This window comes from Siphateles boraxobius, unplaced genomic scaffold (assembly GCF_051911475.1).
Source record: "Siphateles boraxobius isolate OS27281-9 unplaced genomic scaffold, OSU_SipBor_1 46, whole genome shotgun sequence".
Classification (NCBI taxonomy): Eukaryota; Metazoa; Chordata; class Actinopteri; order Cypriniformes; family Leuciscidae; genus Siphateles; species Siphateles boraxobius.
This window is the reverse complement of record NW_027509097.1, coordinates 8,754,034-8,776,284: the sequence shown is the minus strand read 5'-3', so window position 1 is coordinate 8,776,284 and position 22,251 is coordinate 8,754,034. Positions and strand designations below refer to the sequence as shown.

The 22,251-nt window shown below is 37.5% G+C and overlaps 2 protein-coding genes across 6 annotated transcripts in view; one reads left to right on the top strand and one right to left on the bottom strand.

Annotated features, from left to right (window-relative positions):
• The window catches only part of ccdc186 (coiled-coil domain-containing protein 186), a 31,589-nt gene extending 24,542 nt beyond the window's left edge, over positions 1-7,047 (top strand). For all 5 annotated transcript variants that reach the window (XR_013194417.1, XM_077200650.1, XM_077200647.1 and 2 more), the window contains 2 exons: positions 2,929-3,148; positions 4,953-7,047. Coding sequence is in view for 4 of the 5 variants with exons in the window: in XM_077200650.1 (XP_077056765.1) it covers positions 2,929-3,148; positions 4,953-5,036 (304 nt within the window). In the remaining variant the exon portion in view is untranslated. The remainder of the gene's footprint in view (positions 1-2,928; positions 3,149-4,952) is intronic.
• Positions 7,048-12,455: 5,408 nt separating this feature from the next.
• Positions 12,456-15,896, bottom strand: adrb1 (adrenoceptor beta 1). Its single transcript, XM_077200646.1, has one exon. It carries the CDS (start codon positions 15,872-15,874, stop codon positions 14,651-14,653), a length of 1,224 nt encoding a protein of 407 aa, XP_077056761.1. The 5' UTR covers positions 15,875-15,896; the 3' UTR covers positions 12,456-14,650.
• Between the last annotated feature and the right edge of the window lie 6,355 nt (positions 15,897-22,251).

Below are 22,251 nucleotides of genomic sequence, written 5' to 3'. Positions count from 1 at the left end.
CTTGAGGGTGAGTAAATGATGACAGAATTTTCATTTTGAAGTGAACTATTCCTTTAAGGATTAAACTTTAGCATGAACAAATCATATGGTGTGCAGAGGTTTGCTATTACTTTTTTAGATATTTGTCCAGCGGATGATGAAATGTGTGGGAAAAAATGATTGAATGTTCAGACTCTGAACCCATCGGTTTGACGTGGCATCCCTGGGGAGTCCAGCAGTGTCAAAGGACCAGAATATCATTGGGACATTGAAAATCATGGCAATATTGTCAGGTGAACACCAGCATTGTGGCGGTGAGTTTTGCACAGGCAAGCAAGCTGCATTTTCAAATATCAGGAAATCTAATAATGTAGTTCAAGATTTTAATGTATGAAATGCTATCTGACTGGAAAGGCTGGTAAATGATTTGGGTATTTTTGACCCATGTATCTTGATTGAAACGGGAATATGCTGTCTAGATTTATCTTTGATATGAGATCTCATCTTTAGTCCTCATAAAATAAACATAAAGATTCACATTTCGTCTTTTGATTCCTCGAATTAAGACGAACAAACGGCCAAAGCCTCACTCTCTTATTCTGTCCTATGGCTTGTCTGTTTTTCTATACTCTTTTGATGTTCCTGCAGTCTATCTTTTGCTCTTTCAGCCTCTAGGCTGTGAGAATCAGGCCATGCTACTGCGCTTTTGCTAAAAGCGTCATCTGTTTTGAACAAATGGAAATCAAAATTCAGAATGGTCTCAGAGCTGTGATACAGCTGTTGTCCAGCCTGAGTCATGTTCCGATCCAATTCTTTCTCTCTTTCCCTCAAGTTTACTGTCAGTTCTGTATTATAAAAGTCAGAATAGCAGTAAAGTGGATTACTTTGCTATCGAACTGTGGTAGGATTGCCACTAGATAGAAAAAAGGTTATAATGAATTGCAATTAAATGTGTCTATGTGCATGCAAAATGTTTAGCTAGGGGCAACTTTTTCATTTCCTTTTGTTTCGTTTTGTTAAATACTAACCTTATGGAGTTGGGGTCCATGTGGACCCCATATTAGTGAGAGGTAAGTTGTTCATTTTTTTTTTTTGTTCTTTCTGTTTTGTACGTATAGTATGCGTGTTTGTCCTTTTTGTAGCATCAGCATATCACAGACACTTTGTTTTTCAAAGCATCTGTGAATTTTCCCAAGTTTCTTTCCTGTCACTCTAATAAATAACTGCTTTGTAACATTTATCAGGGTAGAAAAAAAATCCCTGTTTTAAAATTTGGTTTGATAGATCCCCTACTGTGCTCATTTCAGATTCAGACAGTGAAATGAGAATGAATTCATCAATTTAGAAAGCACTTATATAGTTGTTGTTTTTTTCCTCTCAGGCAGAGACCTTTAGCCTTAGATCCTCTAATGTCTTTGTCTCTAGCAGTGGTCTGAAGAAACCATTAGAATCGAATTCTGCTTTTATTTGGGCCGTGCGTCACTGCAGAGAAAATAGATTTTAAATAGTGTTTCGGAAGAAAGAACTCTCGCAGAGACTGAAAGATAAATGTACATCACAACATCACCTTTTAAAGAAAACTAAAAAAAAAAAATTCCCCTTCATTTTTTTTATTCAACACAACAATAGGGAGGGAGATGATAATTACTTATGATTTCCATCTGCTCACCACTGTGGTTAAAATTGAAGCACTTAAAACTGAATTGTGTTTTTTAAAGCTGTTTAAGATCTCTAAAACACTGGGTATAAAGTTCTCTTCATTTCTCATGTCTCTTTCTGGGTCTCAGTACAAAATAAAAGATAAGATTACATTAATTAAAGATTGAAATTTTGGATATATACACTACTGGTCAAAAGTTTTAGATCAATAAGATTTTTAATGTTTTTAAAAGAAGTCTCTTTTGCTCACCAAGGCTGCATTTATTTGATTAAAAATACAAACAAAAACAGTCATATTGTTAAATATTATTACAATTTAAAACAACTGTTTTCTATGTGAATATATAGTAAAGTGTAATTTATTCCTGTGATCAAAGCTGAATTTTCAGCATCATTACTCCTGTCTTCAGTGTCACATGATCCTTCAGAAATTAATTCCCGAAATTTTTTTTACACAAAATGTTTTCAACATTGAAAATAATAATGAATGTTTTTTTCAGCATAAAATCAGCATATTAGAATGATTTCTGAGGGATCATGTGACACTGAAGACTGGAGTAATGATGCTGAAAATTCAGCTTTCATTAGAGGAATAAATTACATTTTAAAATATATTAAAATAGAAAACAGTCGTTTTAAATTGTCATAATATTTCACAGTATTACTGTTTTTTTATTTTAATTTTTTATCAAATAAATGCAGCCTTGGTAAGCAGTAGAGATTTCTTTTAAAAACATTAAAAATCTTTCTGATCTAAAACTTTTGACCATTATTGTGTGCGTGCGTGTGTGTGAGAACCAATCTTTTTTAGACTTTATTTCATGAAAAGTCTTTAACCAGAAAGCCTTTAAGCCTGACATAAAAATCAAGAAGCTTGTCCTTTATGTACTCTTAGTAAATGACCACTATATTCATTTACTAATTAAAACCGGCTTATGGGTCCCCCCCCCCAAAAAGAAGAACTCTGCAAAAGTGACAATAAATTAAAACCTAATTTAAGGAAATGAGTGTCACATTAAATAAATCTTATTAGACAGTCCGTCTGAGATTTAGCTGTGCAAAGCCTTCTAATCTGTTATTTGTGAAACGCATTTATCATCCAGAGTGAAAGAGAGGGACAGAGAGAGACACTGATGATGTAGATCTGGGTAATGGGGTCTTTTTGTTCTCTGTCCTCAGGTTCGTCACCTTTTACTTTCTCACTGAGGATAACTATGTGACGGTGGCCTTTGTGGCTTGAGGTTTCATTGACACTTAAAATTGCTGTGCAAAACTTTGTGTTTCCTGCAGGATTATTCAAAGTTACGTGCTCCGAGAAGAGACTGGAGCTCTGTCTTCAGAAGCCTCAGACTTAAACAAAGCTCACTTGATTCGGAGGGGAGGCATCATGGCATCGCTGTACACCTCCCACCCAACCGACAGCGGCCTCACTCTCGACCTCTCGCTGGAAATCAACCGCAAACTCCAGGCTGTGTTAGAGGACACCCTGCTCAAAAACATCACGCTGAAGGTATGAGCCACCATCCACAGTGATAGACACCCATGCCCCTTAAAGACCCCATGAAATCAAAATTTGTGGCTTGTTTGTTAAGGCCAATTCACACTGCACCCATTGCACCAACCAATCATCAGATTACAGAATGTCACTTCTCAGACATTCCACTACTTGGCAAACGCTGTTTGAACATTGAACTCTGAAAACAAGTGGCGACCAAACCTCTTGTTTCAGTAGGAAGTACATCAACACCTATAAGAGAAACTTCACTCATCAATAGGGCTGTGCCAGCAAAGTTGACAACCGGACCGGCGGTGGTACGCCAAAACACATTTTTCTGTATGTGAATGCTGTTTTACATTAATAGTATGACACAAATGAAGCATAAAGCTTTGTTTACAAAATAAATAATAGGTTAGCAATTAAATGTTACCTCACAGCCATGGAAACATTTGTATGCATGCCAAATGAGAGGTATGAAAATAAAATTAAGCTTTGTTTTGCGATCTGGTCACCCGGTTATCATCGAATTTAACATTATTCCATTAGTTATTCCACTGGACATGGAATCTCTTGTTTCTTTTTCCAAATCTTCACTCCCTTTTGCAGGGGATTATAAACGTTTATTTTTGGTACACTTTTAATAAGGCCTATTATATTTGCATTCTTTACTGTGGTAAAGTAAAAAAAAATCTGTTGGACAGATACCTTTTTGTTTGCACGTCAAATTCAATTTAACAGTTTGTGCTTGTTATTAGACTTGGTAAGGCGCATCAAGTTTATTTGTATAGCGCACTTCCCACACGCCGGTGATTTTAGTTTCGCTTTCATTGGAAGTGCAGAATCAAACATCGCCTAAATATCTTGACACTGTGGAAGATGCTTTGCTCTTCAGACCTGTTACAACTAGTGTCAGTTGCTTTGAAACATCAGGAGAAAACATGAATATATTAAAAAGAGATGTTCTCTTTCCTGCTCGTGCCCCACATCCCTCTCAAAGCGCAGAGTGGTAGGCTATATAAGACGCATCTTGTGGGAAAATAGAAAACCAATGTTTTTTTAAATATTTAATTCTCTTACCGTATATTATTTAGGTTAGGCTACCGTTATTTACGGATATTTCTTTTAACGTTTTATAGGCTGTAGCGTGTTGTAAAAAACTGCCACCATCACAGCCCTACTTATCAAGCGATTTTCTCTATGCATTTTAAACCCAACTTTTCACAGATTTCATTTGTTTTTGCAATTGCAATAGTGTGACCATATATAGCCACACTAGGTGTTGGTATATTGATGTTAGTGTTGAGTTCCACAATTGTATCCGCTGATGTAATTCCAATTTTTAAACTAAGCTTCTGCGTAACTGGATTCCTGGTGATGGCTATCAGAAGAAAAGCAAATTTGGTGGTGATGGATGAGTGTTGAGTTAGTGGGCAAATTTCCATGCTGACAGTGACCAGTTCTTGGTTATAGAGCCACATCCAGGTCGCAACAGGGACAGAAGCTGTCCTCTACAAGGGAGCGCATCAGCTGGGAGATCAGAGAAATTTATTAAGTATTTTTTTGAGGACAGGGCACAAGGGGAATGCAGAGCTCCATTCAAGGCACAATGGCAGGATTACAGTCTCATCGTGAGATGAGCAGGAAATCAGACAGTTTCGAAGCAAAACAGCCTGGAATTGCCTGATTATCCAAGCTTACAGGCTCACTTCTCTCAGATGTGCCTCTTTTTGCTCTGCTTGTATATGAATAAACTGAATGGCAATGTAAATAATAGCAGTAGTCCTCACAGCAGTCTGATTTGTTTCTCTCTCTACAGGAAAATCTCCAGACGCTGGGTTCGGAGATCGAACGACTAATCAAACAGCAAAGGGTGCCGGATGATACAGCCGGAAGGAAGTGAAGTCAGCTGAGGGGAAGGCTGTTACAGTAAACAGCACACGCTGTTCAACTGAGCCCCTTACAAAACGCTTGAGATCAAAACAGTTCTCATTTCATCTGATACATACACTGGAAGCACAGTTTGCGATGAGGACTGAACTGCGCCAGAGATACTCGCGTGACAAATGAATGAAACGCACAGATTACCAAGAGTCTGTGCTCACTTTTCTTCACATCGTGCCCAACATCCAACTTTCCTCTCTTCACCGTCCTCTGTGATGTAGCCGGCTCACCTGTGCCTAGATGAGTCAAGTTCATCGGGTTCAGAGCAGAATTGCAGTCCTATATCCAACGACCTGGTGTATGAAGTTGGGTAGATGAATGACTATTTTCATAAATGTGACCCCACGCTCTTTTTGAAGAACAAAATGCGCTGGACTAATGGAGACCTGCGGATTCTGCAGCTCTTTAGAGGCTTTCAAAGGCTTTTCCTCTATTCACGACGCCGCAGGTTAATGGCTGCTCCTCCCCGCGCTCTCATTTCCCCCTCATGCAAACGTGCCAATTAATGAATGTATTATGTAATGAAAAGGACCCTTGTGTGTAATCCCACACGCTCTGACCCAAGAGAGTGGGCAACATTCCCCGTTGGCGCTGCTGCTAGGTTACCGCTACGTCCCGGACAGCATTATCTCTCATAAAGCACTTAGGCGAGAAGGGCCATGCCAAAAAGTACAGCCTTTGCTCTGTCTCATTATGAAGGTAAAAACATTAATTAGAATGATTAACTTCATCTTAGAAATTTTGATCCATCTTGGGCTAGTCTTAAGGGAGCTTGCATTTTTACTATCAGTTGGTTTTATCTGGATTAAGTTGTAATTAAATGTTATTGTTCCTCCCATCTTCTTTTCCCCCCTTCTACCTCTCTGCTTGTATGTTTTCTGTAGAAACAAGCTTGTAACTATTTTATGTTCCATCTTTTTTTTTCTTCTCTCTTCTTTGTATGATGTTGCAAAGCTGCTTTTGAAAAGCCGGTTGCTCCCCAAAGAGACGTAGAGTGTAACATCCCCATGAAATGAAGGAGACATTGTAAATATTAAGGGCAAAAGTGCAATTTTAACCCCTTTTTGTTTGTTTGACTGAGCTGTAATCGCCCTGGCCAGCGTCCCATCTAAGACTCCTGCAAAATATCCCGTTAGCATCCAATTCCGTGGTGATGTAACCATATGGCACGCAACATCGTGCAAAGCTAAATTCATTCCAACCCATGAATTGTGACTGCCTGAGGCATCGCTGTTCTGCTTCTGACTCCATCCCTTCTTGCAGGGGTGCATGATGAGGAATTGCACCATCGGATGCAGCTGATGGATTTTTCACTTTCACCTTTAGAGCTTGTAAGAGACAGACATGCATTGATTGGCAGACCTCAGCCAGTTTACCAACCATTTTAGTGCCATTCTCACTGGGTTTTCTCCCGCTTGAGTCGCTATTGAAAGTAAAATCATGCCATACACTGTGATAAAGGGTTTATAATAACATGACACTGCGATATAAGCTTGTCAAGGTCATTTCAGCTGTTCCAACTTGAGAAACCTGTATTGTAGATTTCAGTACTCACAAATCCCAAACACATTGCACACGTTCCAGAAAACGCAGGAAGAAGGAAATTATGCAATGCTAGCAGAAAAATAAGCATTTACACACAGCCCTTAATGGCGAAATGAAGACTCACTAATCTGTTGATAATTTATCAATGTACTTTACATTCAGAATTTATTTAATGTCTCAAAATAGAAGAAAGATCTCTTGAAGTATGTATGTTTGTGAATGGTGAATTGAAACTGATGAGAAAAAGAAAAAAATTACGTGTTTCTGTTTATGGTCTGTAACCTGTCCTCTGCTTGATTGTATAGTGAGTGAAACTGTGATTATAAACTTGTAGATATATTGTACAATGGTCCGATGTTTTTAAACTTCTGGAGTCTTCTGTATATATGGCGTTTAAAGGGGATTAAAATGAAAATCACAAGTCATTAATTTCCTTTTTTTATTTTTTTTAATCCAAAACTGATTATATAACACAGACACACACACACACACACACAGACACACATACACACACACACACACACACACACACACGTGTGTATATGTATACACAAAATTGTATACTGTGTGTATATATATATATATATATATACACAAATTCGCATGCAATATGTATTTTTAATAAATTATATAATTTATAGATTTTTTGTTTTTAAACAAAATTTCCTAAAAGTTATGTTTTTTGTGCTTATCAACCTTGAAATATCTGGGAGCGTTTTTTTTCTCCTCTGTAATAAGCCTAATTATTTTGCCACTAAAAAATGTAACAAATTATTTTTTTAATTTTGCCACTATTCAAGATGAAATGGTTAGTTGCGTTTTATTACTCCATTCAATCTTGCATTTGCGCTGCTGTCTGCGGCCCTATCAGAGCTTCTGCCCCTTTTTACTGACTTACAAGGTGACTTATGGGTCACTGGTCACTCATTTGGTGTGTGAGAGTGCACAATAAACCACGTGTCCCCCCCCTGCATTGCCTTAAGTAACATTGTGCAACAGTAGCAGGTGATGTCCAAAACTTGTTTCTGTGTACTGGGGCCTTGCCTTATTGATCCTCTTTCCCACAAAACACACAGACACATCAATGACACAGAGTGCTGATATTGAGCAGGTCAACATAAAGGAAAGCTCTTAGAAGTAATACAAATAATAATACATAAACTACTTATTCAAATGCACTTTCTCCCACAAGAAACTGATATTTTTAGGCAAACTGTCACAGGACATTCAGTACTGGAAACACACTTTTGAAAAGTAATTTAGGTGGTGCATTTCCTGTTAGCTTAGGCCTGCACTAATTATAGACATATTTACAGAAATGGCTGAATGTGTTTATCAAACAAGCTCTGTGAAATATGAAATGCACAAAAGTTTTTGCCATCCGAAGAACCATGTTTTCTACAACTTTCAAAACTGTTAAAACACAACATCTCTTTCCTTTTAAAAAAAAAAAATAATGCACACTTGCACCCTGCTTGTTTTAAATTCATCTCACCTGTGTGGCATTTCAGAGTCTGCTGAATGTGACGAGAGATGGCAGGTTGAAACATCCTGTACATGGCAAAGAGCCATTGCGTAAACTCCTCTCAGCACGTATTTTTAGCACTTCAAGATAACGTGCTCCGACACTCATATCAACCTCGTAGACCTCCAGAGAATTCATGAGCCTCAGTCAATGCTTTTGACTAACTGGGAGGTCTTGTCGTTAGTAACAAGAGGAATGTGAGATTGTCTATAGCCACATCTATTGCAAATATATCTCTATACGTAAATATAATTGGATTCAAATTCTATTTTTATAAAGTAGCATTTTTTTTCCAGCATTGAATAAACTAGTAAAAAAAAAGATCTTTATTTTTTGGAAGATAAAAAGCACAACACCGGAAAATAGTAGGCTACAGTTTTTTCTCAATCGCTTTTTCTCTCAAAACAATGTTCATATTTTTGAACACTTAGTTTGTTTTTCACATCAGATTTTAATTTCATATTAAGCAAGTTGCATGTGTTTTGGCACGTGTGCAAAAGAGTATGTACAATTGTCTACAATTTGCACAATACCTAAATGCACATGCCTTGTTGATCAAAACTGATAAGTTACTTCTCAGTGAAATTGTCAAACTCTTCACAACTTCTAAACATTCTTTCATATGTGAGCCTTCACATGCACAATTATCCATTCAAAAGTGTACAGTACATGGAGTTTGCCAAGCACAATCACTACCATTTTTGAACATGGATGAACATCTAAATCCCTAAACAGCAACATCACTTTATTTTTGAAAAATGTGTTACATGTAAACTGAAAATTCACAGTTGCTTGTCATGGACGAGCCAAAGGAAGATGTATAATAATTTGTAAAAATGAACAAGCAACCAGGAATGTTCAGTTTACAACACATTTCTACAAAAATACGATGACAAAAACACTTATTTTGGTGGCATTTGCCAATTTACTGACACAATATGTTTGCATGAATTCAATGTTTTGGGTTACTGCATTTTGCAGACATGCAACAGAGTTATGATGTTCCAGCAAACAGTTGTGACAATTGAACTTTTAGTTTAGAGAATGTTAAGACATATTAAAGTTTAACAAAAACGACTCCTGAAATAATATTTTAATGAGTAGACTACAATTATATAATTGTTGTTATTATTATTGCTGTAATTATTTTTTACTTGTTGCGTTGTTACTAAAAGAGCATGTGGTGCAGTCCAGGGAAGTAACCGGTTCTCTCGACAAAAAACCAGTAGGATTTTTCCATTGGTTTTGGATTATTGCAGAAAATAAGGTCTGTGTCCAACAAAAGCACATTTTGTCCATCATGATAATAATAACAAATGAACACAGCTATTATTAATGTTAATACATGAATTAATCTGCATATTAATTAATCTGCATAAATAAAACCGCCAGAACGCAAAGCTCATCGAATAGGCTATATAAACAAAATACACCGCGGTCCGACACCATCAGCTTGCGTGTGTTAGCCTATAGGCTAAATGTTAATTCAAGCATTTAATAAAATAAAATGATAATTTGCATGACCACGAATACAAACACATCGAGGCTGTGAAAGAAGTAGGCTAGATTAGTTTTTTCTGTTCGGTTAATGACGTTTGATGTGTAGCCACTTGCAAGCAATTGCCTTTGCCTTTTACAAGACAAGTAGGCTAAAAGCTTTTTAAAAAAATCACAAGAGGGTATTACTGATGTATTTTATATCATAGAAGAAAACGGGAGAATATCTTTTAACTTCAGGACGATGGAAACGGAAGTGCTAAAATGCTACTCGTTTCTGAGTTTTGGCCTACAAAACGACCACTGTGCGTTCACGCAATGTCGTAATTAAGAGATCTCAACATGTATAAAGCATTCACGTCCTTCTCGTAGAGCTTGTAATTATAACTTGTAAATTGGGAATTTTCTAAGATTTCCTACGTGTAGCTACCACGTGACCGCTGAACCACTTGCAGATTTATTTAGGCATGCACATCATTTAGAAAATTTAAAGAAATTTTCAACTTTTTTATAAAGATTCAACTCATGTTCTAGTCAGTTTAATGTAATTTAAGTTGAAATGACTTAGGCCTACATCCAAGTTGATTAAAAACTGTTTGTTCTTTTGTTTGTTTTTTACAGTGACAGCTAGTTCGTGCAGCTAAAACGGGCTATTCCTGATGAATGGAATTATTTTTAATCAGTTATACTTTTTTGTAGATTTCTTTGTAGGCTTTATTTTTCTCTTCAACAGTAGCCTATGTTTTAAGTGAAATCGTTTAATTGCTGTCATGATGCAATTTTTTACTGCTAACAAACACTTACATCAGTAATTTAGCTAATGAGATTAGGACTGTTTAGTGGGATAAATCTCATCTTGTCCCATAAACAAGATTATCATAAGTTTTATCACACCCTTTAAAAGTTCAGTATGTGTGAGCGTGGATATAATGGTCGAAAAGCGCCCTTCAGAGAAGCCGTTGAATGGAAACTACAACACTGGTATGTATGGAAGGCAGCCAGGCATGCACAGGTATATATAAGTGGATGCCGTTCTCTCAACACCTCATAAGCCAGTAACGTATTACAATTAACTGTGTGAGCTGTTGGCCAACGTGTGAGGGAAAAACATGAGAGCGTTTTATCTCCACGATGTGCTAATGGCAGCCATTGGCTGACATAAAACAACGTGTTCAAAGATTGTTGCCGCTCCAGACCAAGTGGCCCTTACGTGAACTAAAGATGTGTAATGGCAGTCAAAGCTCATACAACATTTTGAACTTGCCCACCAGCTGCTATTAATAGACACTTAACGTTTCTGAAGTAAGCAAATGTACCATTAACTGACCACAGAGCTAATCTTTTCTACTTAGGGTTCAGTGTAACTCTCCTGATTCGAGCACAGCAGCATATGAGCCTCCAAGCAAATAAAAGCAGTCATTACGTCAGAGTCATCAGGTACAGAATGATAAACTAAGAACAAGCTTTCTGATTAATGAAAGAGATTCAACTCTGATAAAGAAACCACAGGCAATCACATGTGCACCATTTGTTTCAACACAAGGGCCTTCATCTGTCACGTCTGTCCGGATACAAATTCCTGCCAAACAAATTGTTTTTAATAACAAGGTGACAAGCAGCCAAGAGCATATTCATGATGCGGGCAGTGATGTTGTTGTGAAATGCTGCGCTATTGTATTAGCACAGGTAATCACATTTAAATAAGGTTCATTAGCCGAAGCGATGTGGACATATTGCATTCAGCGACCCTGAGGCAGTTTTAGATGTGAGAGGGCTCTGGGGAAACTGCTCCGAGCTGTAATGCATTTTAAACCATCCAACCTCTTGAAATTAACAGCACACAGCTGTGAGCTCAAATCAAATGTATTCCTTAAAAGCTTGTTTTTTCAAAGCACAATGCATTTGGCATCCGTTTATGTCAGATTTTTCTAGAAGGAATAAAATGATAAGCAGCCAAACAAGGCCATAAACTGCTTTTTATTTTTCAGTCAACATCACAATAAACAATAAAATGTAATTGAATATATCATTAGAACAATACACGACCAGAAAGGCAGCCAGTAACTCACACTAACCAATATACTGAAACAATTTACCACATTATTGCATCATATTGTCCATAAATGCAAAACAAAAAATTCAAATTCAACAAATTCGCCTATATTGCTGTTTTATTTGCATGCAGTTTGCATTCATGAAAGTTGATTATAGGAAGTTTAACTGCATTGAATTTCCATATTTCCTTTGCTAACACTCCATTGATGCGGAAAATTATTCCATTAGGAGAATTTCCTAATGCTTTGTGTTCACATTGTGATGTGAATCTTAAGAACCAAGAGACATCGACCCTGCACTGCTACACACTACACTCTTAGGGAAAAAAAGGTTAATTGGGGTAGAACCTTTGCTTCTTAGAATGTTCTGTTAGTTTGCACGTGTGAAATGAAATTACGTCGTGTTGTGTTATTTTTACAGTCCAAGGCAGTCTTAGGGGGTGGAAAACCCAACAGTGATGCAAGTGCTGCAAACTAAATGAGGTCAGCACATAAATATTTAAGTCAAGCTCTAATTGGAGGCCTTTAGATAGTAGCCATCTTGAAACAGAGACTGTTTTTTTTTTTCACTTTCAGTCAACTGCAGACTAGGGTAACAATCTTAACTGTTTAAAATAGATAAAGATCTCCTGACATATAACTGATCCCTAATTTCAAATCATGCCTGAAAACATTTTGCCCTGAAAAACAAATAAATAAACAAACAACATTCTGAAATCCCATAAAATTATAAAGTGATAACAAAAGCAAACGTGCCTTTTTACAATATCACATTTTATTGAACGCTAGCCAACTTGACGTCAACATGATAAATCTTGTACAATACTTCACATGAGGCACTGGTACATAAATTATTTCTGTAAAAACGTGAAGTTGGGGCAATGTTCATAACAAAACTTGCCAAAACATGTGTGCGCATCTTTACAGATAAATGAGTCTATAACATATATAACTGGTACGGTAGACATTTTAAATGAATGGAAAATGCAAGAAGCTCATTGCCCCAGCTCACATTTGACACAAATAAGGTGCATGTAAATCACAAGTATATTTAACATTATTTTATCACATTGCCACGCTTTTTCATTTATGCTGTACAATGCATCAAATAAATACTGTACATTTTGACAATTTGTTTAATATAAACAACTTCCTCGTACAATTTGCACATTATACAGGTATGAGGTAAAACAAGATTTATATCACACATTCGTGAATAAAACATTCCAATAAACAATGTAAAGGCTCAATGCCTAACATTGCTATGAAGAATGAAACACACAGTTTCACTTCTTCATTTCAGAGCTAAACAAAACATCACTGCTTCAGTCTGACTAAACTGCCATTTATTCACTGACAAATACTGCACAGTTTGTATTTGAAAAGATTTCAGCTTTATAATTGAATTTTGAACGGTGTTTGCTAAATGTTTTAATCCATTTAATCCCACATTATCATGTGATTTGCATTACTTTTGAGTTTGAAGGGTCTAAAAATATTTTGTGTGTGTTCCAAATAGTTCTCAATAGTAAATGAAAGTGCAACTGTCTCGATTTATTGTCATCAGTTGGTTTAAACAGTCACATGAACAGAGCTGTTTAATTCCATTTTGCCCCCTGCATATTTGATACATTTAATTGGTCTATCGTTACTTTATTGTACTACTCTGTCAAATATGGGGGAAAAACATGTAAACATGTCAGTGATCACATTTGTGACCAGTGAGAAACTGGTTTTGAATAGGTCTAACTGATTGATTCACATGGGGAAATTGTAGATTTTAAGGTATTGTTACAATAAAGAAAGCAAAGAAATAGAAATATCCATGTCTTCTTGGATTTTCAGTTCCTTTTTCCACACGATTGCCGAATAGCAAAGTTATAAAATTACACTGCTTAATTGTGTGCAACTTCTTTTTTGGTCTTACTGACAAACTGAGCAAATTGACAAACTGAGCAAGTTTCCCACTGGTTACAACTGTGTCAGAAATAATACACCTTTTCACTTTCAACTTTTTCAGAAAAGACATACAATCTGCTTCATTTGGCTCTCCAAATACATGTGCTAAATTTAGCTCGGGAATAAATGGGACTAAATAAGTTAATAATAGTTTTGTTTTTTAATACAGCTAAATTTCGTCTACCCTATTATCTATCTTATAGCCTAACAATTATTTCCGGTCTCTGAATTTGATTGGCTGAGCGGTTTCCACTGGGACTTTTCACTGTTTGTATCACTCCGCTTACCCTAGTTCATGGAGGAGCCGGTTGGAGTGGAAATGGAGTGAGTGCACATTTTCTCTTGATCCATGTTCACTTGGCACAGGAATAAAACCCGGACTGGAGTTTTGCTCGCTCTGCTCCACCCATTTAGTTTGTGCGTTGCTTGGTGAAAATGTAAAGATGGCATTCATGTTAGTTTTCCTGTTGTAAAGTGGACCTGAAGTGAAATGGCTTCTTGAATGACAAAAAAAAAATGTAGCTCGGGACTTGATTTTGTCCATCAGAGTTGATTGGGTCGTTGGCATTTTGGTTTACTATTGCTGTGATCTCATGTGAGTGACAGGTTGTCCCACCCTCATGCCAGCAAACAGGTCATCGGTGAAGAGATGTTGTTGCAAGAGAAGATATTTTGATTAAAGATTAGAGGGCACATGAATTGAAAATAATATGTGCATGGATACATCATTTAAACTATAGCCTAGTAAATACTGCAATAGGCTATTCCATAAAAATAAGAATTGTCAATTTTTTTTTTCATGGTGACCTTGATTTTTGAAAATGTTTCGATTTTTTTTCTGGGAATATTTTCAAACGAACCCAATTTTTGTCCGATACGTTCACTGGAACAAGCAATAGCTACCACACTCAGAGGCGCCCGTAATTACCTGATTTCCAATAGTACAAACAGCTCGTGTAATATTGACTAAATAATCGCAGATGTAGCCTACTTTTACAGCTGAGACTCTGAACGGGACACCCTTCCGTTCCTCTCTAGACTGCAGTCGTGGCTGTCCGCGCCGTTACAGTCCGACCAGGTCCCGAGCATGCTCTGCTCCATTGAGTTCACAAAGCCCCCGGTGCAGCGCGACAGATCGCACGAGCTCACGTGCAGCCTGCGGTCCGCCTGCCTCGGACAACACAACAGCCTCTTGAAGGCTTTCCTGAAGTCGGGACTCCGACAGTATATGATGGGGTTGAAGGCGGAGTTCACGTACCCCAGCCAGTTCAAAAACACAAAGAGTTCCTTTTTCACCACCTGTGCGCTAAACACCCGCATTACGTTAACGATGAAGAACGGCAGCCAGCAGAGAGTGAATGTCCCCATGATTATTCCCAACGTTTTCAGCGCCTTCTGCTCTTTTAACGCCAAGATCTTGGTGGTTCGTTTTCGGTTTGGTTTGCAATTAGTACCATTGTTGTAGAATCTTCCCTCACATTTGTTAATTTTGTTCAGTTGTTGTTTGGCTTCTCTATACACTCTGGCATAGACGAATATCATGACTATTAAAGGGATGTAAAACGATATAATGGAGGAGGAGATGGCATATTCGCGGTTGGTGATAAAGTCACAGCACTCGGGATCGTCATAGCACGATGTTTCCACGGTGTCCCGGGACCATTGCATTAGGATGGGTGGGAATGACACAAGAGCCGATATAGCCCACACTCCACACACCACCACCTTGGCTCGTGCTTTTGTTAAAAGGCTTTGATAGCGAAATGGAGAGATGATGGCGATATACCTGTCTATTGCAATTACGCACAGGGTCTCTATGCTCGCCGTGACGCAAAGTACATCAAGAGATATCCAGAATTCACAGAAGAACGATCCATACATCCAGGATCCTCTGACCTCCAAGGCTGCGCCAAATGGCACCACCAGTAACCCCATGATAAGGTCTGCGCACGCCAGAGACACTATGAAAACATTGGTGAGCGTCTGAAGCCTCTGATTCCGGGCTATGGCGACTATAACCAGTATATTCCCCACTACAATGACAAATACTATCAGACCCATGATGATTCCCATGCCCACCAGCCACTCTTCTGATAGGTTATCCGTGGAGCGTTTAGAGTCATTGCTGTAGTTTACAGACGGTAAACCGTCTCCCATGGTGTGGAGAAATAAAGCGCGTTCATTCAGAACTTCAGGTCCTGTGTGGAGCGCTTCCATCCGCGCTCTGGTCTCCAGCCCTGCGCACACACGCGCACGCGCTCGCTCACAGAACAGGCAGAGCTGCAAATACAACACTCACGTCACAGGCTGCACAGCCAATAGCGCCGCGTATCTAAATTGCAAGTCCCTCAAAGCGCCACATATTAAGAACTCCTTGGTCTCACCCAAGTGCGGACGTTGTACTGCTGCTGCCATCTGGAAAGTAGTATGTAACAACACTGACAGCACTAGGCAATTACAGGGCCCCTGGACAGATTTGGTGCATGTTTGCAAACTTCCTTCACAATGCTCAATTCAGTTGTTCCATGTGCCCCAGCACTTTCCTTGACAAATCACCACCAGCCAAGCTATAAAAAGAGCCAACAGTGGGCCACTTGCTTTCCTTATGAAAATGAATCAGCCATGGCGAGAGATGTTTGTCTAGCAGTAGGAAGCTGTTACTGTAGATAAGATCATAATTGCACCTCCTTATAGACGGGACACAGACAGGCACATTAGACTAATGCTGCCGTTACACAATCTACATTCCAGCATTGTAGAACAGCACTCTGACTTTTTCTTTATTTTTCTTTAGAAAAAGCCAACAGGTATTAAAAATAAAGAGAGATCTGATATTACCTTCGCCAACGTGTAGCTACTAACGTGGTGGCGGCTCCTCCACACTTTCAACCCTTTTGTCAATGTTTGATCTATCAGATAAAGTCCTGGGACTCTTGTGAACGAAATGATCTCACTCTTTCTAAGCAAGCAAAAGGAAGTCTTCTCAAGTTGAATGGCTACAGGTGCTGGTACCGGATGCAGAGGTAATAATGTCTATTATGTTATGCAAATAAAGCATAAGTCCCATTCTTACCAGTGCAAACTGAGACATTCATGCAGGCATTGGAGAAGCCATTGGAATTGTAGGTAATGCAGTTTAACGGTGATGACTGCAAAATAATAGATGATTCCGACTAAAATTAGAAGGTGAATAGTCATATGAACAGTCTGAGCAATGAAAGAGAGGAATAGGGCTTCGTTATCCTAAGCCTGGTGTTCCCAAATGTTTTCATCCTAGGACCCACCTGGTATAATCCCACAAAAAACTTTTGTGTAATCTGACCACCTTGAAAATGAGATGATGCATCTCAAGGGGTTTATCTTAAAGAATAAAATGTGTTACTTTTCAGAGAGAAATATGTGGGAAAACAAGTTGGTTTTCTTGGTAACCTTTTACATTTGTGAACATTAGTTAACTGCATTAGCTAAACTGAACTTGACATTAATTAAAGATGAATCAATCCTGGCATGTATTGTTCAATGTCATAACGCTAACTAATGGGACCGATACAGTTTTACCGTTTTTTTTTCTAGTTAACATTTTCCTTATTATATTACATTAAAAAGTCCTACTTTTCAATTTCATAAGGCCTTTGGTAAAATTTTAAAATTAGTATAACCATGTACAAAGACATGACTGTGAGGTATAATAAAAATGTCTATATTGAAATGATGCTTTGACTTGGAACTTGCGGTTCAGTAAGTGAGTCACAGTATGTTGATTCAATAGCCAGATTCTCGTTCGTTTAGCCTAATGAAAGATATGTCGGAAGAATTTGTCAGACTGATTCAAAGCAAAAACTTAGTTTAAAGTACAATCAAAGAGGTTTGGACATAATAAGAATGCTTCCTCCTATAAATATTCCTCCTATAGTCATACTCGAGCACACTATAGAGCAAATAAGCAACAAACTCACAATTTATACCAATTTAGTCCTTGTAATGACTTTCTGCATGGCAGAACAAATCTTAATCCATAACCACAGTGCAGCTAATAAAAGATATTCTGAATTTAAATCAGCCCATGTAAGCCCGGTGCTAATACAGCATGGGAAATTAACATTCTTCTCAGTATTTTCAAAACGAAAGGATTAAAACCAGACAGTCTTATGTAAAGTACTGTGACTTATGTAAGTGAAACCCAGGTAACTTTCTATTCACAGCAGTCCAATTATCTTTAGTTTCATGCCGTTTTATTCAAATTCTCAGAGCATGGTTTTTGAGTCATGGCGAATGTCTTCAGAATATTAATTGGATACAAAATATGTATTTAACCAAACACATGAACAAAAAAATAGACTTTCATCTTCTGACCTTCAGAAATAAATCTGTTGTGGCTTTAAAAAAGAAACAAAAATCATTTAATGTTTACAAGTTTACAAGGTTAGTTCACCCAAAAATTAAAAGTATATCATCATTTATTCACCCTCATGTCGTTCCAAATCCAACAGACATTTTAATTCATCTTCAAAACACAAATAAAGATATTTTTAATAAAATCTGAGAGATTTCTTTCCCTCCATTGACAGTCCACGCAACTACCACTTTGACGCTTCTAAAAGTGTATAAAGAGATTGTAAAACTAATCCATATGTATTGAGCAGTTTAGACCAAATTTTCTGAAGAGACACGATTGATTTATTTGATATGACAGATTGAATTGAACAAAGTGAAGGCTTTTATTCACATATAAACATTGATCAGCGTACATCAACAGAAGGTCAACCATGCATGCTTTAACACACGAGAACAAACCTCATTGGTGTCGGGGTTATGTTCTGTTTTGTGTTAGGGTACATTTAGACGACAACCTTCTGCTTAAAACTGAGAAGTTTTTCCTTTGAGTTTTCCGCGTACAGACGATCATTGTCAAAACGATCCCAATTAACAAGGATCCGCAAAAACGATTAAAAATGCTGTATTCTGCTGCCAGGCCATTAGGGGGCGATGAAACACTATAGATTGAACATGTCATTTGCATATGATATAATAAAAGCCTAAATTGAATCTCTTCAGTGTATAAAGCGATCATGTCTGTTTAGAAAATTCAGACTAAACCATTTTTATGATCTTTTTATGAACTTTCTGAAGCATCAAAGTAGTAGTTGCATGGACTGTCAATGGAGGAAAAGAAATCTCTCAAATCTCCTTAAAAGTATCTTTGTTTATTTTTCAAAGATGAAGGAAAGTCTTAAGGGTTTGGAATGACATGAGGGTGAGTAATGACAGAATTAACCCTTTAAATCTTGCATTATGGATTTTGCGTCTACTGGTTTCACACGTTAATAAACCCTTGAGGGAGCCAGTTTGATTTTACTCCACATCTGTCTGTCAGTGCATATGCTTCACACTTCATATGTTTCATGCTTTCCATACGTTTACACTCTTGGCAAATATCACAGATCAAAAACAGCATCTGTCTTCCCCTCTTCCTAATGGATGGAAGGTTCAAAGGGTCATTATTTGACAAACAGCACACTCTATCTCAGGCTGTTAACCTCAGAAAACATGTTGTTCATTCTATGAGCTTCATGTATGCAAACATAAACATGACTGCATCTGAAAGTTCAATGTGTTCACTACGAGGTGCGTTATTCAATGGTTAGAGCTCTAGAAGTGCAGCGTTTACCCCCAGACAGACATAGCTCCATTAACTTTTGGCTATTTCCCCGCCGCTTCATTGGAGATGCATTTAGATTGCAGTTAGCTCAACATCTGGTGGAATTTTCATGATAAGGTAGTTCAACTAACCTTAATGTGAGAGCATGTATAAGACATTTTGAAAGACGTCTCAGTGTATTTTCTGTCCATATAATGGAAGGTTCAGGATTTTGGACCCCATTGATTGTCATTGTATGAATAAAAACATTCTTTAAAAGATATTTTTTTGTGTTCCACAGGAAAAATAAAGTCATTGAAGTTTGGAATGACATGAGGGTGAGTAAATGCTGACAGAATATTTCATTTTTTGGTGAACTATCCCTTTAAGCATGACACAAGCATGTGCTTCAGTCAGCACATTGACACCTCTTCGATGTCATTTTGCAAACTCCATCAAATAGATTAATACTGACACTTCTTTCATGGTTAATGAGAACTCTACACTACATTAAACACTAGAGTGGTGCTTTCATGCGCAACTAAGGGTGTCTTTGGTGGTTATGATGTAATTTAAAGGTGATTTGTAGCGCATTACTATGTGGTTGCTACGTGTCGGGCCTCTGTCAGTGTAAATCTGTAGTAGCCTATATAGTCTCCCAAATGACATGCACTGAAAAAAGTGTGTATTTTTTTTTTATTGATTTAGTAAACTAAACGCACTGTACTGTGTTTATCCAACTGATGTTGTCATACATATTTAAAATTGACAAAGGCTACGTTACGTCTACATTAATCCGGATACATTTTGAGAACGTGTTTTCGTTTAAAAATGCTCTCTCCACACTAGCGTTTTCAGGCCTTTTCCAAAAGTTTCTCATCCACACTGAAAGATCGGAAAACGCTAAATTCACTTTACTGTGCATGCATGCGTAACTCACAAAAGCTCACTGAGATGATACAGACGGAAAAATAAATAATAAAGTTATCGGTCAATTCTTCTGGCAGGATAAATTTATTTAGCAAAATATCTCACCATTCACCATCCAGGTCGCACTTAGTTAGCCTACATATGTTTGGTACCCTCACCTAAAACGCTGATCTCATGTATTGCATCAGGACAGCAAATATGAGTAAATTATCTTTCATCTTTGCAGGACTGTGAGATGAAGAGTGTGCAAGGTAACATTTTAGCAACTGTGTGAAAGTATATGGCACATAACAAGCACAAAACCAAATACCTCCGCTTTGATAGTCCACAACGCGAAAACAGCGTTTTCAAATGTATTCACTTCGGAGAGCTTTTTTTTAAAAAGCTTCGTTTTCATTGATAAAAAGGCCTCAAAAGTCCAAGTTATCTAAACTTTTGAGAGCAAGTAAAACTCCAAAAAGAAAGAAAATACATTGAGATTGGTTTACAGTAGCCTAGCCTACTACACACTTTTACTGGACTATGTACCTTACCATTGTCAACGCTCTCCATCTTCAACAGTCCAGTCATCTAGTCAAAATCTACATTTCCCAGCATCCTTCCTGTTTATCACCTACACGGATAAAACCTTTGTCTCAGCTATGGACAGCAGACTACTTTGTTTGTGTGTGTTATGAAGCGACGAGAATACTTTTTGTGTGCAAAAAACAAAAATAATGACTTTATTCAAAGATTTTACATGAGCTATAACAACATTTGGTGTGTGCTTTCAAACGTATAAATGACAGAAGCAAGAGCTAGTTAATAGTCCTGTCATGGAATCATAACTGGACCTGAAAGACTTAAATGGGCGTTTTACAGACTGACGTTTCTGTCAACCAACACTCACAGTATCAGATCGAAACACTGAGGATTTGGGTTAATGTTGTTGCCTCTCTCAATCACCCATGACATTCTCCAGATTATTTCAGTGCTGTTGGCAATGAGAACGCTGCTTTTTTCCCTTCCCTTCACTTTGTGAAGAATGTCTTTAAAAAACAAAACATAAATTCTTACATTGATATTTGCATGTGTGTAATCATCTCAAGTGTGCAAATGCTCATTCACTGCTGCTGTGAGCTGTTATGATAAAGGCAGATGTGTCGAAAAGCAGCTGTCTGATTGACTGCCTGTTAAATTCTAATGTTCTATTTCTTATTTACGCTTCTGTTAATCCTGCGCATGGACTCTGATTCGTAATGTGCTTTCTGGTTAAATATTAGCCTGTTGCGTCGTAATGGGCGCTGCAGCTTCTCTGGGGGATTCTTGTGAGTGGAAACAAACATTTTGATAGGGTTCAGTGTTTGCTAAGAGATTACGAGGATCACATTTAACAGCACAAAGCATATATTTTCACAGCTCAGCTTTATTTTTAATTGCTGAGAACATTAAGTCAAGGAAATGGAGCGTGGTGGCAATATTGGTTATAGACAGCCAAACACTCCAGTGAATGGAGCACATGGTTATCAGGTGTATGCGTGTGGACCATTACTGAAATATTAACACTTTAAAGCTAATGTATTAAGTACACTCATACTGGGTACAAATTGTAATCACTGAATACAAATTACATGTTGAAAATTGTAGTTAGTAACCTTACCTAGTTTATCACATAGATTTAAATAGGATAATATTTTACTAGTGACATAAAATGCAAAGATAATTTGTCATCAACAACGTGAAGTAGGCCTACATTAAACATTACATCAGGGTTTCCATAAACTGGGGTTTATGAAGGAACTGCAGGGGTTTCATAAGTTGATGAAAAGGTAATAATTAAACAAACAAAACAAAAGTTTTCAACATTGATAATAATGTTTTTTGAGCATCAAATCATCATATTATAATGATTTCTGAAGGATCATGTGACACTGAACACTCGAGTAATGATGCTGAAAATTCAGCTTTGCCATCACAAGAAACAATTATATTTAAATATAAATTTTAAAACAAAAAGAGACTACTCTCAAAAAAATTAAAACACCTT